This window comes from Lacerta agilis, chromosome 2 (genome assembly GCF_009819535.1).
Source record: "Lacerta agilis isolate rLacAgi1 chromosome 2, rLacAgi1.pri, whole genome shotgun sequence".
NCBI lineage: Eukaryota > Metazoa > Chordata > Lepidosauria > Squamata > Lacertidae > Lacerta > Lacerta agilis.
Window position 1 is genome coordinate 19,057,956 of NC_046313.1, and position 18,361 is coordinate 19,076,316.

The window sequence follows — 18,361 nt, forward strand, 5'->3', positions numbered from 1 at the left end:
ATTTACTGTATTTATTTTAACCGATTCGAACTATAAAATGGTATCTGAAGAAGTGTGCATGCACACGAAAGCTCATACCAAGAACAAACTGAGTTGGTCTCTAAGGTGCTACTGGAAGGATTTGTTTTTAATTTTTAATTTTGTTTATAAAATGGTGGTTTTCTTGAGCCAAAATGAGAGTACCCCTAAATTTTAAAAAAAGCACCGATTACAAGTGAAATTACAATCCTGCTAATGTTTCCATCTGCTGAGGGGGAGGAAAGTTCTCTATGCAATCCCCTCCCTCTCTCCCGCCCCTCCGCTCAGCGTAATAATAATTGAAATTCCACTGAGCTCGAGGGCATTTACTCCCAAGTAAACACGCGGAGTAAAGAAGGGAAGGGTCGGCTAAGCGCCCCGCCGTTTCCCGCCCGGCGGAGCTCCTCGCTTGCGCTTTGGGAAACGCCCCCCCCCACATCCTCCCCCGCGCCTCGCCTCCCACCCCTCGCCGTTTTTCATGAATGGAACGGGAGCCCTCCGCAGCGCGCACGCGCCCTCTTCCCCGGGGCCAATGAGGAGCGGCGGCTGTAGGCCAGTGTTGTGGTCACGTGGGCGTTTGTAGTTGCGGCGCCCGCGGCTCTACTCTCCGGCGGGCTCTTTTATCGCGCGGCCCGCCCGCCCGCCTTGCGGCACCCTACGCCCTGCGCCGGGCCATGCCGCTGGTGCGCTATCGGAAGGTCGTGATCCTGGGGTATCGCTCTGTGGGTGAGTGCGTGGTCCAGATCGAGAAAGAGATGGGTGCCACCCGTGGCGGAGAGGCGGGGGGGGGGCACGTGGCCAGGGGTGGGTGCCCGGGAGGCGGCGAGGGAGGGGAGGTCTTCGCGTAGCGGGGCGGGGAGAGGAGATTGCACGAGGGGCTGGCCGCGGAGGCTTGGAACAATCGAAGGGCGTGCAGGATCTCGGGGGAGGGGGTCGCTAAGAAGAGCCAGGGGTCGCGCGGAGTGAGGGTCCCCGGGCTGGGCTGGAAGCATGCCATGGGTGGGGTGGGGTGGGGGGGATGGCAGGAGGATGGGGGACCGGAAAGCGGGGGAGGAGGAGGAAGCGGGTCTGGTGCGTGTGGCGAGGACGATGCACGTGGTGCGCCCGGAGCAGCCCTTGCCATCCGGAGCGCGGGTGGGGAAAGCGGCGAGGATTGGCGCGAGGAGTCGCCAGCAGCTGGGATAAATGACTTTTTAATATATATATATATCTGGGAAGGCTTTGGTTTTAGGGGGATGCGAGAGGACCGGGGGAAGGGATCAGCATCTCCAGGTGAGAAAGCGGGAGAGGCGCTTCTGCACCTTTAGCAGGAGGTGCGCGTGTGGAAGGGAGGGTTTCGGCAGGTGTGGCCGCGCGAGGAGCACCTGCCCGAGATTCCCTCCTTTGTCTACAGCTCTCTCTTAAAGGGGGTGAGGTCAGGGGGAGAGACCCACCCTGGTCTAGGACTAGTCAGGTAGGACTGATATATGGGCGATTTTGCTGGGGTCTTAGGAAATGTAGGTAGGGGTGATTTGGGAAATAAGAAGGATAGTAACATCATCTGCATCCTGATCTTCATGCTTAAAATACCGGGAATGGCAGACACCAAAATCGTAGAACTTGAATATTGACAGGATCAGGCCAAATGGAAAACGGAGCAGTGTGGGGATGGGCTGCCCTTTGATTCTCTGAGCAGCCCATGTTTGGGGATGGGCTGCCCTGCTCTCTATGTTGTGGGTTTCCTGTCTGTGAGCTTCCTGGGCTTGAAGTTCTTACATCCTGAGACAGACACATTTCTCCCTTTGCTGGTTGCACAAAATAGTTGTTGCAAAGTGTCATAAATCTCTGCCAAGTGTGTGTGGGAGGGGGGAATTGTGTGTGTGTGTGTGTTTTCTCCCCCAGGGGAAATCACAATGCTATTACAACTCCCCTGCCCCAAACTTCAAATCTTAGCATGTCCTATTAAATACTTGTTTAGGTGTAAGTTGCTGGGGGGATTTGTGCAGATCTGCAGTGATGGAGTTAAAATTCTGCATGCATTTGCATCCAAGAGTACCCCCCTTTCCCCCCCATGTCACCTATTTATAGTGAACTGGAGCCCTCCTTGCCTGTCCAGAAAAGCTTTAGCGGCTCCTGAGTCCAGAAAACTTGTAGCTTTTGGACAGCTTATTGCCTGACCTTTCCTAGTTTCTCCTTGGGGAGTTATTTGCACATGCACATTTCCCTGCTCATCTGACCCTCTTCCCTGAACACAAATGCAAGAGGTCACTTGGGGGGTCTGTTTTCTATTAATCCACATGCAGTGGGAGGAAATGACCAGAGGTCAGAGGTCATAATGGGAGGCTGGGTGGTGAAATGGCTTGTTTCCTTATAGTATTAAGCCTTCTGCCGCCTTTTCTCCTTGGGGTTGGGTGGGTAATATAATCTTGATGTGCCTGTGCGTGAGAATTTGCTTTTAAGGCTAGGGGTCCTTTCTGCGACAGAAGGGGTTAATACATTTCTAGTTGGCGTGGACCCTGTGTGCGTAAATGTGCATGTTTGGGTTGTTGATCCTCCTCCTACAACCATCTGTGCCTTGTTTGAACAGGTCAAAAAAGGGGGTGAGAGCTGTAGCAAGAGTTCTGCTTCGCTGGTGTGGGGCTGTTGCAAAACAAAATGCTCCATATTTGGTATGGGTAAATGCAGCCATATTTAATTGCACACCTCTTCTCTCTTGCAGCGTTGAACATCAGTGCATTGGGATTGTGTTTAGAGCCCATGTGGCCATTAAAAAAGAATAAAGAGCCATCCTTTGCTTCACAGATAATTTAGAGATGTCAGAAGGCTCTAGTAAGTTGGACTGGAAGAACCCTGGGTGTCAGGTTGCCCAAGTTCCTAAACATTCAAGGAATTTGAAACACTTCTTTTAACACAGCAAGGAGAATTCTAATATTCCGTACTGCCATCTTCCCAACCTGGTGCCCTCTAGATGTTTTGGACTACAAATCCCATTAGTGGGAACCAGCAGAACCATGTGAGCTGGGGTTGATGTGAGTTGTAGTCTGAGGACACAAGGTCGGGGGGGGGGCGGCTATTCTAGTGGATTAGACTCAGATCTAAGGCACCCGGCTAAGCTAGTCTGCAGTAGAGAATCGCAACAGAGCAGCATCTTAAAACTAGCTACATACTGTATAACAGGGGTGGCCAACTCCCAATAGACTATGATCTACTCACAGAGTTAAAAACTGGCAGTGATCTACCCCCTTTTTGGGGGTAAGTTGCTGAGCTTTTTTTAGGGAGGAGGAAAGCCCTGTTTTTTTGGGTTCGGGTGATAGTTGTTAAGCTTTTTTAGGGAGAAGGAAAGCCTCATTTTTTAGGAGGGCAGGGGGAAATTGTTGAGCTTGTTGAGAGCCAAAGTTGTTGAATTTCTTTGGGACGAGCCAGTGATCTACCACAGACGTCCAGTGATCTACCGGTAGATCACGATCTACCTGTTGGACATGCCTGCTGTATAAAATACCTTCCCTTGTGGCTGGACTAAAAAGGATGCTGACTCAGCTACAAGATCTGGGAGGGCAAGAGTTAACAACAAGATGTACATGCTAAACAGATTCATAAATTGTTCTGTGCACACTTATGTGCAAAAAATGTGATTGTGAGCCCAGATCCTTTCATGTGGCAAGTGCGGGAGCAATATGCTAAATTTAACTGCTGTTAATACACCCCAGAGCTGCATCACGGAGACAAATCTTTGCAGATCTTCTTGTTTTCTTCTGGCGCTTCCTCCATGGTCCACCAGGTGGGATGCAACATTTTGGGTAGTTCACTAAATCCTTACGTACCTGGGCACAGCCCATTCTTTTGTCACCAAGAAGAAGAAAGAGCAAAGACCTCCTCTTGCCTTTTGTTTCCCCACTTCTGCTCATCCCATCCTCTGCTCCAGATGACCTCTTGGGCTTGTGAGCTTCCCCCAAGGCATGAAACGAGGTACCAGCAGATGTCTGAGCTGCTGGCTCTTCTGTTTTCCTCCAGACTACTTGGCAACACATGAACAGCCTTGGGGAACCAGCTTTGTAGCCTAATTAGGCGCAACATTGCAGCCCGTGAGCCAGTCTCCTTGCTTTCAGAGACGTGTGTGTGTGTGTGTGTGTGTGTGTGTTGCCAAACTCAATTTATGGTGAGGAAGAGCCCATAGCTGATACATGGCTATCCACATATTGATCCGCAATACTGAATGCTGTATTTGCTTGATGCCGTTAAATAAAACAACATTGCCTGAACTGACCCCCAAAGAATGACTTACAAATAGGTACTGGCTAAAAGCTACTGACATATTGATTGCTTTTCACTGTACATGGGGGAAAAAACCCTTTCTCATTTCCGTTGGATTGGATTTGAGACACGGTACATATATCTAAGACTGTAATCCTGTGCTCATTTACCTGAAAGTAATGGGAGTTACTTCCGCAAAGGCTTATATACATTGAGCTGTAAATTTACTAGATGAGAATCAACAAGATAATTGATACTAAGCAATGATGAGAATCAACTTACTAGATGAGAATCAACAAGATCATTGATACTAAGCAATGAGTATGTTTTAAATTTCTTGACTGAATAACCGAGTGATGTAATCAATTTGTTAAAATTGAAAATTAAAAGCACGAAATAGCACCGCTGAGGATTAACTATCGAGAGTTTTGTGGCGCCTTAAACACAAGGGGTTGTTGTACCCGACAGTGCACAAAGTTAAAGAGAGTTAGTGTTGATCTTCTGCTGTCAGGTCATTTTGTGTAAGAAAGTCCACAAGTGGACTGGTTGTATCTGCATGCGCAGTTAGTAAAGGATAAGAAAAAACGGGGAAGTTTCACAACACTTTTATTGAATGTTTGAAGTTTATAATTGGCCGGCAGGTATTAAGAATACACGCGGGCATGCCCAACCATACACATGCTCCAGTATGAAGAAAATTGTAAACAGAGTGTCCCAAAAGGCATGAAATGTAAGAGCTACAATTTGTGACAAGTATATTCAAAGATAAAGTGTTTCCCCCCTAAAAGCCCTCCACTCTGCAAATTCACATCTCAAATCAACTGAATGTGTTAGTTCCAGTTACAGGTAGGTAGCCGTGTTGGTCTGCCATAGCCAAAACAAAATATAAAATCAAAAAATCCTTCCAGTAGCACCTTAGAGACCAACTAAGTTTGTTCTTGGTATGAGCTTTCGTGTGCATGTATCTGAAGAAGTGTGCCTGCACACGAAAGCTCATACCAAGAACAAACTTAGTTGGTCTCTAAGGTGCTACTGGAAGGATTTTTTGATTGTATATTTTGTTTTGAATGTGTTAGTGTTTTCTGTATATCGAATAGTACCATGAAGTCAACTTTCATTATTTACTTCCCCCCCTTTGAAGATCTGTCACCAGGCTAAAAATTCACATTTGCAATTTTTTAGGTTTTCGTGAAACAATTCCCCCTGCCTCTTTTGAGTTCCTCCGGATTATTCTGGAGCTCTCGACCATTTGTCCATTGCCCACTTTTGAGTTACTGCAGGGACGATGGTGGTTTAAAACTAAATTACATTGCTCTATCACTGTGTTTTGCCTCGCCCCAGAACTTAAGCATGGGAATTTCCTTGGCAAGTGGGGTGATCTTAAACTGGGAATCAGTGTAATTTTGGCGGGACTGCTGGAGGTGTTTGTTTTCCTCTGAATGCTGAGTTTATTGGCTGCTGAGATCCAAAGAGCACACCTCCAGCAAGGCTTTCTTTCCCCACCTTTCCTCTTCAGGTAAAACATCCCTTGCACACCAGTTCATTGATGGGGAGTTTCTGGAGTGTTACGATCCTACAGTGGAAAGCAGTAAGTGTTGTGGTTAAATCTTTTCTGGGTATACCTGGACTCTTGTTTGTTAAAGTCAAGCAGTCAGGCAAGATAGAGGGAAGTCTTGACCATTGGTAGATATATGTTTTCTTTGACCCATGGGCAGAGCAATAGAGCCCTATTTCTGTACCAAGAGAAGCAAAAATGGACTGTTTTGGGTTTCAGGTGATGCTGACAGTCAAACTGCTCTTGTGCATAGCTGGGATGTTGTGTGGAAAGCTCAAGAGTTTTCTCCCCAGTGATAAACGGTTTCAGTAGCACCTCTCCTCACTTCCTGCCAGGCCACAAACCCTCCCTCATCGCAAGAGTCCTTTCCTGTTTTCGAAGGGGGCTACCACTCACACCCACTTCATACAGCGGAACATTTTTTTAGGTTATCTGAAGGCCGATTTCCCCGCAAATCTGTCTTGTCCACTTCCGGTTTGCCCTGTGTGGTGATCACTCCTGGGGAGTTTTTTGGGGGGGGGAGATTTATCTACCCAAAACATTTCCCTGAGGGCAGTTGGTATGGCGTCAGATGTTTTTTAGCGTTAATTGTCTGTTGGGGTTTGTGCATGTATTGGAGCTTGCCACTTTCGTTCCTTTGTAACTGCCCGGGCTTGGTAGCTGACAATTATTTCTACCAGCCGGTGGGAGAATAGTAAATGTGCCCCTGAGCACACACAGAATGCCTTCCCATTCCTACTGAGCAAATGCACCTCCTGCGAATTCTGGTGATAACCCTGCAAATAATCAGGTGAATCTTAACTCTGCATGGGATCTGGATATAAGCTGTCATGAGACACACACACACACACACACACACACACACACACACAGAGCATCTGTGCCCGTGGTGTGTGGACGGGCTGTTTTGTAGAACCGCTTTGCCTGCTTCTACTAAGCAGTGACTGGAGCCAAAAGTTTCTGGGTTTCTTTTGCCGCCAGCTTCTTCTGCAGCTGCTTTGGGGGCAGCTAATTTACTCCAGGCAGATGCTCCAAAAACATAATGGCTGTGATCAAAACAATCCATATCTGCACCTGGGCTTTTGTGGCTGTTCATTTCTGCTTTAGCTGTGCAACATACGCACATGGTCTCTCCTTGCCAGTTTACTCTTTAAATCTCCCTTGTGGGTCCCCCCCCCCACTCCAGTTTTTTTTTTTTTTAAAAAAACACTTTTACGACGTGCAGAAAAGCCACAACAAACGAGCCCTGCATGTGCACATAGCAATATTTTCAAGGCCTCCGCTCACTGAGAGTTTTCCCAATGTCTGTTTTGCGAGAAGACGCCGCGAAAGCAATCGCTTCTCTGTTGCTTCCTCGGCTCAGGTGTAGCAGCATTGGTTTGCCTGCCAGGGAGTGATGGGGAAGCGAGGGACAGATTGTAGTGGCTGGCCGAGGACTAAACTGGCCGAGGGAGGAAAAAAAGGCGGATAAAAATAGCTTGAGCGCAGAACTTTGGGGTGGAGCCAAGGATGTGGCTTAGTTTGGGGAGGGGTGCAGCAGACGCAGAGCAACGTTGCTGTAAAATTGCCTTCTTCCCTCGCTTCCCGCTTTAGCTTACAACAAAATGTTGATGCTGGGAAAGGATGAATTCCATCTGCAACTAGTGGACACTGCCGGGCAGGTAAGAGAGGTTGTCCTTGTTTGTCTGTTGATATTTCACTGCACTGTGGCCTATGGGATTAATTGCTTGCTTTGACACATGGTCCCGAAAAGCCTATAGTGCAGGGAGGTATTTCGAGGAAGTTCATCTGAACTTTGCCGGAGATCCATAGGGCGCACCGGACCATAGGGCGCACCTCATTTTTAGAGGAGGAAACAAGAAAAAAAATTTCCCTGGTTTTCCTCTTCTAAAAGCCCTGGTTTTTTGAGGATCAGCTAAAATTTTTTGCAGCTTTTTTTTTTGCAAAGGGGGAAAAGCAAAGAGGAAAAGCCCCATTTTTATGGGGTTCAACTCACATTTCTGCAGCTTCTAAAGGAAAGGGAGCCTTTTCTACAATTTCCAGACAGATAATCTAATCAGCCAGACATATGTTGCTGGGGAAACAAACAACCCCCCTCTGCACCACATTCAACAATGGAGGGCGGGGCTGAAAGGGAGCCGGGACTCTTATCTCTCTCCCGATCTCTTGCTGATCAGCTGCTGAGCGGGGTCCTTTCAACACTCCCTTTTCTCTTTGTAAAATAAAAAGCATGATCCTCTTTTGGCCCCTGGGCAATTCAGCTCCAGGGACCACCATTCGCTCCATAAGACGCACAGATATTTCTCTTTTTTAGGAGGAAAAAAGTGCGTCTTATGGAGCGAAAAATACAGTACTTCCTAAAGCATGGTCACTGCCACCTCACTAGATGAAGCATCCCGTACTGAAATGGGCTACGGACACATGTGCATTCATGGGCTTCGAAATGGGCCAGTTGCTGAACTGGGTTCTCTTCAGGGTGCCTCTTCTTCTCTGTTTTGTTTCTGTCCAGGATGAATACACGATCTTGCCTCACTCATTTACCATTGGCATTCATGGCTACGTGCTGGTGTATTCCGTTACATCTCTCAAGAGGTAAGAAGGCCAAGAGTTTGGTGTATTGATGGGGACTGCTCTGAGCGTTGTTGGATGGTTGGCCATAGGGCTGGGCAGTATCTGGTTTTCAATATTGCAATACAGCTAAACATCATGACACAGTGGTACCTCGGGTTACAAACACTTTTGGGTTACAAACTCCGCTAACCCAAAAGTAGCACCTCGGGTTACAAACTTTGCCCAAGGATGAGAATGGAAATCGCGCACCAGCGGCAGGTCCCATTAGAGAAGAAGAGTTTGGATTTGATATCCCACTTTTCACTACCTGAAGGAGTCTCAAAGCGGCTAACATTCTCCTTTCCCTTCCTCCCCCACCACAAACACTCTGTGAGGTGAGTGGGGCTGAGAGACTTCAGAGAAGGGTGACTAGCCCAGGGTCACCCAGCAGCTGCGTGTGGAGGAGCGGGGAAGCGAACCCGGTTCACCAGATTGCAAGTCTACCACTCTTAACCACTACACCACACTGGCGAAAGCGCCTCAGGTTAAGAACGGTTTTGGGTTAAGAACGGACCTCTGGAACGAATTAAGTTCGTAACCCGAGGTACCACTGTATACCCATATATCACAATATCTGAAATAAGGATGGAGCTACGTAGAGGCTTTTTTCCAGCACGGGTTTTTCCTGCATTGTCTTTTTTGCCGGCGCCTGCCCTTGTGATTCGCTGCCCCCTGCAGGAGGCAGGTGGCGAGCTGAGTCGGCAGAGTTAATGGGCTGCAGGAATCGAGAGAAGCATTGGCTGGCTTCACGGTTTTCCCCACATTGTGGTTTTTGCATAGCGCGCGCACACACACACACACACCATGATTCGCGATACAGTCATACCTTGGAAGTCAAACGGAATCCGTTCCGGAAGTCTGTTCGGCTTCCAAAACTTTCAGAAGCCAAAGCGCGGCTTCTGATTGGCTGCAGGAAGCTCCTGCAGCCAACTGGAAGCCGCGTCAGATGTTCAGCTTCCAAAGAACGTTCGCAAACCGCAACACTCACTTCCGGGTTTGCGGCATTCGGGAGCCAAAACGTTCGACTTGCAAGGCGTTCGGGATCCAAGGTATGACTGTATATTGCCTGGTCAAAAATTATGAAACCAGTTTCATGCTATGGACTTAAAACCAGTTTTGGATGGTATATCGATATAACACCCAGCCCTAGTTGACTGTACAGAGCCTTGTTGCCTTGCAAATCTACTCAAATGATTCGAGAAGGTCCTGTAATAGCCTTAGTTTTTCTCTTCCCAATTCCAGTTTTCCATGTTTCCACAACCCTTTCCAAATGCTCCACAACTGATGCCCTCTGTTCTTTTTCTCTTCTAAATGGAACCATTCAGATTAATGCTGTTTTTTCACATATTCCATTCAATTGTTGGAGCTAAGCACTTGAATGGGGGGCAAGAGGAGCCATGCTGAGCTTTCTACTTCCATGCAAAGTCAATAGGACCACATTCAGAGCTACATTTCCCAGAGTGGTCTCATCACAGTCAATCCTTCTTCACAGGGAACTCTGGGAATTTTAGCTCTGTGAAAGGAAAGGGGTACCATAGTGGTTTAAAATGCATGTCGTGAATGTGGTCCGTGTAGCTTAACTTGAGTGACACTGTCTTGTATTCGAGAAGCGACGTCCTATCATTCTTCCTCTTTTCTTTCTTCTCAGTTTTCAAGTGGTAAAGTCTTTACACAGCAAGTTATATGAAAGCAGAGGGAAGACAAGGTAAATATTAATTTGGTGGAGTGCAGTCAGGAAAGAGCACAATTGGAAAGAATTCTAGAATGAAAGTAAATGCTCGTCGAAAAAGGTGGATGTGTGGGTAGGGAAAGGCTAGGCATGTGATGTGCCTCCAAAAAAGTCAGTCACATATGTAGGTCTGTGAGGGGTCTCCTAACAACTTTCAGCACCCTTAACAAACTACAGCTCCCAGAATTCTTTGAGGGAAGACATGGCTGTTAAAAGTGGTATCATAGCTCTTTTACTGCATGTTGTGGATGTTGCTATAATAATATGTGCTGTTGTTATTGAAATTATTTCAGGGGTTTAATAGAGTTTATATAGTCGTACCTTGGAAGTTGAATGGAATCCGTTCCAGAAGTCCGCTCCACTTCCAAAACGTTCGGAAACCAAAGCGCGGCTTCTGATTGGCTGCAGGAAGCTCCTGCGGCCAATCGGAAGCCCCGTCGGACGTTCAGGTTCCAAAGAATGTTCGCAAAGCGGAACACTCATTTCCGGGTTTGCGGCATTCAGGAGCCAAAACGTCCGAGTACCAAGGTGTTCGGGATCCAAGGTATGACTGTATATGTACAAAGTTTTACTTCTAATGTTCTATAATTGTTTTTGAACGCTTGCTTTTTTTCTTTTAGCCACCAGTCTCATCAAAGTTCAGGGACTATGGGAGTTGAGGTCAGATGGACAGCCACAGTTTCTCCACCTCTCCTCTAAGCCCAGGGTTTCCCAAACTTGGGTCGCCAGCTGTTTTTTTTTGGACTACAGTTCCCATCATCCCTGAACGCTCATCCTGCTAGCTAGGGATGATGGGAGTTGTAGTCCAAAAGCAGCTGGAGACCCAAGTTTGGGAGACCCTGCTCTAAGCGATACGCAGTGACGTGGTACAAATTGTTTCATGGAACCACAGAGTTGGAAGGGACCCCAAGGGTCATCGGGTGCGACCCCCTGCAATGCAGGAATAATTTCTGATTTTAAGTTCTGCAAGGAATGGAGCAGCTCCCATCAGAAATGCATGTCCTTGCAAGTGAAGTGCTACAGTTCTTGTCTTGCCAGCTCCTTGCAGGAGCAGCCTTTAAGGCAGGAGCTGATAATATGCTGAACCCCTGGATGTTTGAAGTGCTTTAGTGAGTGGTTTTGGGGTTGAGCCCTCCACTTTCCCTAAGAGTGTCCCTTTCTCCTTTGGTAGGATGCCGGTAGTGCTTGTTGGCAATAAAGCTGATCTGTCTCTAGAAAGGTAAGAGCTTTGCCGTCTCCTTGAGAGCCAGTGTGGTGTAGTGGTTAAGAGCGGTAGACTTGTAATCTGGGGAACCGGGTTCGCGTCTCCACTCCTCCACATGCAGCTGCTGGGTGACCTTGGGCTAGTCACACTTCTCTGAAGTCTCTCAGCCCCACTCACCTCACAGAGTGTTTGTTGTGGGGGAGGAAGGGAAAGGAGAATGTTAGCCGCTTTGAGACTCCTTCGGGTAGTGATAAAGCGGGATATCAAATCCAAACTCCTCCTCCTCCTCCTCCTCCTCCTCCTCTTCTTCTTCTTCTTCTTCTTCTCCTGCCTGAGAACTAGGGTGGATAATCAATGATTTAAAAAAAAAAAGCAGGGTTTTGTTTGTTTGTTTTAATCATATTTTTAATTTAAATCGGATTTTCAAAATAAAATGCTTTTGGAGGAAAAAATCTTTTTTAAAAGATAGTTTTCTATTTAAGTTACATTATAGTCCAAAGGCTATTCATCAGGAAATAAGGATTTGTTTTAAGTTTTTCATGTGTGCTAAAACTCACATCAGTTAACAAACATGGGTGCATATGCTATGATGTTGTTGTCTTAGTTAAATAAATTGTTTAAATTCTTATTAAGGAAATGATTGTTTTTCTCCTTCTAATAAAGTGCAGCAGAAAAGTTGTCCAAATAGAAACAACAATTTAATAATTATCTGTCTATGTATTTCTAATAGTATAACCAAATCAGTGATTTTTTTTTATATAACTGTAGAAACTACTCTGGAAATTTATTATTCCAAAAATGAAACCTTCATCTGGTTGTAAATATTAAGATTATACCAGTAAGGAGGAGTCTTCCTGTAAAAAAAATGATTTGAATCAAGTCTTACTGACTAGTGATTTAAATCAAGTCTTACTGACTAGTGATTTAAATCGATTTGATTTAAATCAAATCCATGCTGCTGAGAACATACAGCCTGAGCCTTAAGGATGGGACCTGGTTGTCTCTTTTCAGACACCGGGCAGAAAACCAGCCATATTGGGATTGGGGAGGTTAATTTTTTTGTGGTTAAATTTTTGATCTCTTAGAACAAACGTTGTTTCTTTAAGCCTCTCACCAGGATCACATGCAACTTCCCTTAACTGAAGATAGTTTCTATTATCATTCCTTGATGATGATAATAATGGGAGGGTGTTTTTTTGGGTTGTTTTCATGTATTCTCTTACACTAGGTATGCTTGCGCACGCCTTGCCACAGTATCAATGGTGCATTGTGTGATCCGACCCCTATCTTCTTGCTGGGCTCCAATCTTGCCGTATTCCTAACATTCATAACATTCCAGAGTAGAATTCTGCCTTGAATAGGCCCCTGTTGTAAGCGCCAAAGGAGTCTGTTGGTTCCTGATTCTAGGGATCAGGGTCACGCGTTTCTGAAATGTAAAACATTTCTACATCAAAACGGGACTCTTGAGGTTGACATAGGGGGAAATCCAGCATTTTGGTTTTTTGTGGGATTTTTTTTTTTTTTAAAGGAGGCTTCTAGTCCTCGTGGAGGCAATAAAAGTTTTCGGAACACATCTGTGTTAATCAAAAGCTTTGAATGTACGGTAAATGAGAACTGGGCAGGGATGGGAACAAGTTTATTCTTTAAATACAATATATTGCAAGCCAAATGTTTTAAATAATTCTGTATTTGTTCAAATGTTTCCAATAACACACCCACACTTTTTAATGCATGCAGAGGAGTAATAATAATCATCACAATAATTTTATTATTTACACCCTGCCCGTTCTGGCTGTGTTTCCCCAGCCACTCTGGGTGGCTTACAGCACTGTCTGATTTATTTTAATTATTTTCGCTAGTCCCAGATCCTCAGCACCAGGTGTCTCAAATTACAACCTGTAAAACATAATGGTGGCCTGGTGTGTCCCCTGTTTTCACTCCCCTTTGTGTGTGTGTTTTAGCCGTCAGGTGAAGACTGATGAAGGCAGGAAGCTTGCCGATTCCTGGGGCGCCGTGTTCTTGGAATCCTCAGCAAAAGAAAACCAGGTGCGATACCTGAGGTCTACAGGGTACTGAGTGTCACTTTCTGATGTCCACAGAAACCTCCCCTTCTTCCTCCAGTGGTTTGAGCATTGCCATGGCTTTGTTTTTGATGTGGAATTAGCAGGTGGCTTCTGTTTCAGCTTCCAGAATTTCAGAGCCCCTGTTTCTAGGAACGAGCAGTTTCCTTGCTTATTCCTTACTGCCTGTCAAACGGGTGGCGCCGTGATCTAAACCACTGAGCCTCTTGGGCTTGCCTATCAGAAGGTCGGCGGTTCAAATCCTCATGACGGGGTGAGCTCCCATTGCTCTGTCCCAGCTCCTGCCAACCTAGCATTTCGAAAGCATGCCAGTGCAAGTAGATAAATAGGTACCGCTGCGGCGGGAAGGTAAACGGCGTTTCCGTGCGCTCTGGTTTCCGTCACAGTGTTCCGTTGCACCAGAAGCGGTTTAGTCATGCTGGCCGCATGACCCGGAAAGCTGTCTGTGGACAAACGCCGGTTCCCTCGGCCTGAAAGCGAGACGAGCGCTGTAACCCCGTAGTCGCTTTTGACCGGACTTAACCGTCCAGGGGTCCTTTACCTTTTCTGCCTGTCATAAGATAATTGCAAAGGTAGGTGCAGGTGTAATCTCAAGTGCTTCCAGTAGTAGAAGGGAGACTTCCCCCTGGCCCAGGCACCTTGCCAAGGAACACATAAAACAGGGATAGAGAGCTTATCCAAACCCACCCACCATGTTGCTAGACTCCTATAATCCACGACCGTGCCTGCTGGGGCTCATTGGAGCTGAGCAGCATCCAGCGGCCGACAGGTTTGCCATCTTTGCAAACCTCAAAAGGATCCTTCCCATCCTCAGAATGTCAGAGACTGGACTGAGGAGCTCCCCCTTTTTCCTGAACCTTCCCAAGGGCAGGAGGACAGTACAGTGGCACCTTGTGTTACGGACAGGATCCGTACCAGAGGCCCGTCCGTAATGTGAAAAGCCCGCAACTTGAAGCGCCGTGTCTGCACATGCGCGAGCGGCGAAACCCAGAAGTAACCCATATCGGTACTTCCGGGTTGCCGTGGGATGCAAGATGAAAACACGCAACCTGATGCGGACGTAACATGTGGTATGACTGTATTGATTTAGAATAGTGGTTTGCAGAATAGTGGTTTGCAGAAGGGCATAGTCCAGAGAGGAAAACCGGGAAATACTGGGTGAGGAGCAGCTAGAAGAGATAACAGTAGGATACAGACAGCTGGCAGATTCAGTGTCCTTGGACAGTATTCCTGAAGCCCCCCTTCCAACAACAACAACAATTATTTTTTTATACCCTGTCCATCTGGTTGCAACAGCAACAAGCGTAGAATTACCTGACATAAGAGTGACGTAGATTAATGGGGATGGAGGGGGTAAACCTTTACTGGGAGTAACGCCATTTTTTAGCATGATTATTAAAGAACTTATTTGGTAAGAACGCTCCTTTCATTTGGTCTGCTTAATTACTGCCACCGGGGGAGGCATCTGATTCCCCGAAGCCTGACAAAAGCAGCAGAGGTCCACTTCTGCTCTTGGGTAACCCAGGTGCGTTTTGCCTTTCTGTGCCTCGCAGATGACCCAAGGTGTCTTCACCAGGATCATTGAGGAAATCGATCGTGTGGACAACTCCTACGGCGAACAGCGCGGCTGCATCCTGATGTGACGGTGCTCCTTTTCCCTGCCGGAAGCCGTTCTGGTGGTGGGAGGGGGGGTGTCGAGAGAGTCAGGCCAACTCAGGGCAGGCATCGCAACTCCCGAGAGGCCCTGAAGAGCAGGTCTGGAATAGCTTACGGGTAATCCACACACAAACACAGTATACCTCATTGCTCGTCCTCTATACAAGACGTCTACGTTTTGCACATTCGTTTGCTGGAAGCAATCTATGTATGTATATGTGTATATGTATGTATGTATATATATATATAGATCGATAGATATAGATATGTATTGCCAAATGTTTACAGAACCGGGAGGGTGTGGGAGCACAACAGGATCTATTTATGTTTTTTGACGGAGGAGCTCTTCTGTATATTTATAACCATTTAATTAATAGGCGCACAAGTTTACACACATAGGTGTCTGTTCACTATTCGGCGTAAAGGAGAGGCAGCTGAATGTTATTTTTTCTCGGTGGGATGCATTGAGGGGGCCGGTTCTCTGGTCTGTAGTTCTCCTTCCGTGGCAACTGTGAACTCTTGTCCCGGGAATGCGGTTGGGTTTTTCAGTCGTGCCTCTTGCAAGTCGTTGCCTTATTTTTGGCGGGGTGAGATTTCGGGCTGCAGACTGGATCCAAAAGTGGATTATTTTCCTCAGCTTCCATTGGAGCGCTGGGAGGCGTGAAGTGGCCATTAAGTCAACAAGGCCCACTAAACTTTATAATGATAATGATAATAATGATAATAATATATCTATATATATGCAACTAAAAGCAAAGTTCTTTAGGGGCCAGATAGAGGGGGGAAACCTCTGAGTTGGTCATACCTATTCAGATGCTATTGCATGTACTTTCTCTCTAAAGCAAGAGGAAGCCCCCTAGCTTAGTATAATGAACAAAGGTAAAACACAAGAGGTTGCTCTGAACCCTTAAAATGTCCCATGCCTTGCTTGCAACTGTGCGTATCTTTTGGCGGTTCTCCAAAGCAACGCAAATGCTTTGGTTAGGAAGATCTTCCGTTAACACTGATGAGTGAGATGCAATGATTTTGTTTCCTGTTACTGGACGGGGAAAGCACTTGTGCCTCTTTCCTGGACGCGTATTTTTGATTCCCAAGGAGGAAATGCAAACTGAGAATGTCCCAGCTGGGGAGAAAGGATTTGGCTGGATGCATCTCCATAAAATACTGCTGGGCTTATAGGACCATGTGGACGTGTTTTCTCCAAAGTTGCCTGTGTCTGCTCTCCCTGAGCAGCCTTTAGCCTGGGTTCAGGCATCACAGGGCAACCCTGAATGTAGTGAGATGTTAGTATTTTTTTTTTTAAAGGAGGCTCTTAAATGAATTCCATTCCGTGGGATCTAAGAAATTGGCTGCCCTCCTCCTCCTCCCTCTAGACTGAGCACAAACAGCACAGCTGTGACTCTCCTCTGGTGCCTTTTCCTCTGCTTCTCTGTCGACAGGACCAAGCAGGAAGCACTTGGGCAACTAACTTGAAGTAGGCTAGGAGCTGTAGGGGACGCAAACTGTAGTCTTTTGCCACAACCACCCTGAAACGCAAAGGCAGGGCTGGGACAGCACAGACTCTGGGAATGACCTTTGTCTCAGGGGTGGGAAGCCTGTCCAGAAGTTGGACTCCGGTTCCCATTGGTCTCAGCCAGTATGGCCAGTGGCCAGGGGGGGTGATGGGAGGGGTAAAAAGTTAGTGACCCTGTCTCTACAGTTGAAGCACAATATGCTATGGTTGAGAGAAAGTGGAGGAAACTTTGCAGGTATCTCGGGCATAGTTGGCCGGGCGCGTATTCTTGGTTTATCGTAGTGTCTGCAGCGGAGAAGCTTAAACTTTTGGGGGAGCTGTTCCCTGCCAACAGCCACCTCCTGATGGGATTTGAACCCAGGACCCTGAGTGTGAAGTCCAGCATTTGCAGGGTTGTTTAAAATATATATGTAAAAAAAATAAAAATTTAAATGTTGGTGTATGTTCCTCTTCCCGAGATGCGTTATTTTCAGGGAAAAAAAATCTGATAGGGGGTTATTTCTCCATTATGGTGCTTAAGTTATCAGAAACGCGAGTGGGTGGACTCTGATTTTGACGAAGCCACTAGATTGTTCCTCGTAGGGCAGAGACTATGCAGAGTCTGGCTTTATAAAAGGACGTGGCCTCGGAAGGCTACGGAGCATTGCTTGGCATGCTGTTAATTCAGTGTTGAATAGTTTGGCGAGTGTTAACTGTTGTGTTTAGAGCATCACTGTTGGGTACAGCGAGTCTGCATTTCATAAGACTCCTCTTTCTACCTGGTGCTCTGATCTGGTTCCCTTGTTTCATTGCCCTCTTTGGGAAATAATTTGGGGACACTGAATTCCTCAGCCTTTTTAGCGGGGTCTACCCAGTGGCCGCTCCCCTTCTTCCGGCACACCATTGCTGCATACAATTCCGCGCTGCCAGCCCTTTCTTTCCTTCCTTCCGGATTTTGCTACATGGACCCAAAATTCCTTCATTTCAAATACGTCCCATGAAGTCATCTCCGTAGATCAAGAGTGTCTATCGCTGTTAGCCAGGAGGATGGGATGCGTACAGCTCTGTCCCCATCTCTCTGATCTTGTCTCTCTACCTTTTCGTAAGAGCCGTAGATGGGGTGGGAATCTTAATGCATGCTATTATTCTATGCAGAAGTCTAGAAGTCTCCCAGATGCTGCTGGACTACAATTCCCATCAGCCTTGGCTGTGGACAGCAATGGCTGATGGGAGCTGGAGTCGCAACATCTGAAAGGCCCCTGGTTCCCCAGTTGAAGAAGCTACTGCTGAGTTTCACCCTGTGGACGAGGCTGTGCACTCTTGCGCGGCTGAATGCGAAAAGCCCCAGCTGCCCATTTAGGGCGAGGGTGATCTTTCAGCAGGGGAGGACGACAGGACATAAGGAAGGGTTATTAAAATCCCTTTCTCCCCTTCGCACCCCTGGCGGCCTGAGCCTCTCCTTGAAAGGGGAGAGAGGCACAGAATCCCTTGCCTGGGACTTAAAAGATCCATTTAAAGCCAATTGTAACTACACTCCTCTGTTGCTAGAAACCGCTCAGTGGCTTTCTCTCAACGCCATGAGGACTAGAAGCGTAAACTGCGTATGCCTTTGTTTGAGGGCTGTATCCCAGCAAGCTGTTTCTGCATGTGAAGCAGCCATATTCTGCGTAAAGTGGCCATGTGGCTTTAACAGCTTGCTGGACTTTTTCCCTGGGTGGATTTTTTTTTTTTTTTAAAAAGCCATGGGGACCTAACCATCATCGCCACCCCCACCCCTTTCTAAAGA

The 18,361-nt window shown here is 46.9% G+C and overlaps 1 protein-coding gene across 2 annotated transcripts; it reads left to right on the top strand.

The window, feature by feature from the left end:
• Nucleotides 1–645: 645 nt before the first annotated feature.
• RHEBL1 (RHEB like 1) lies at nucleotides 646–15,802 on the top strand. 2 transcript variants are annotated; one of them, XM_033138806.1, is made up of 8 exons: nucleotides 646–744; nucleotides 5,765–5,836; nucleotides 7,397–7,464; nucleotides 8,313–8,395; nucleotides 10,062–10,118; nucleotides 11,314–11,361; nucleotides 13,308–13,392; nucleotides 14,981–15,801. In XM_033138806.1, exons 1-8 carry the CDS (start codon nucleotides 693–695, stop codon nucleotides 15,068–15,070), a joined length of 555 nt encoding a protein of 184 aa, XP_032994697.1. In that variant the 5' UTR covers nucleotides 646–692; the 3' UTR covers nucleotides 15,071–15,801. The 2 variants fall into 2 exon arrangements, with proteins under 2 accessions (XP_032994697.1, XP_032994698.1); XM_033138807.1 differs by lacking the exon at nucleotides 11,314–11,361 and having other exon boundaries at nucleotides 14,981–15,802.
• Nucleotides 15,803–18,361: the final 2,559 nt, after the last annotated feature.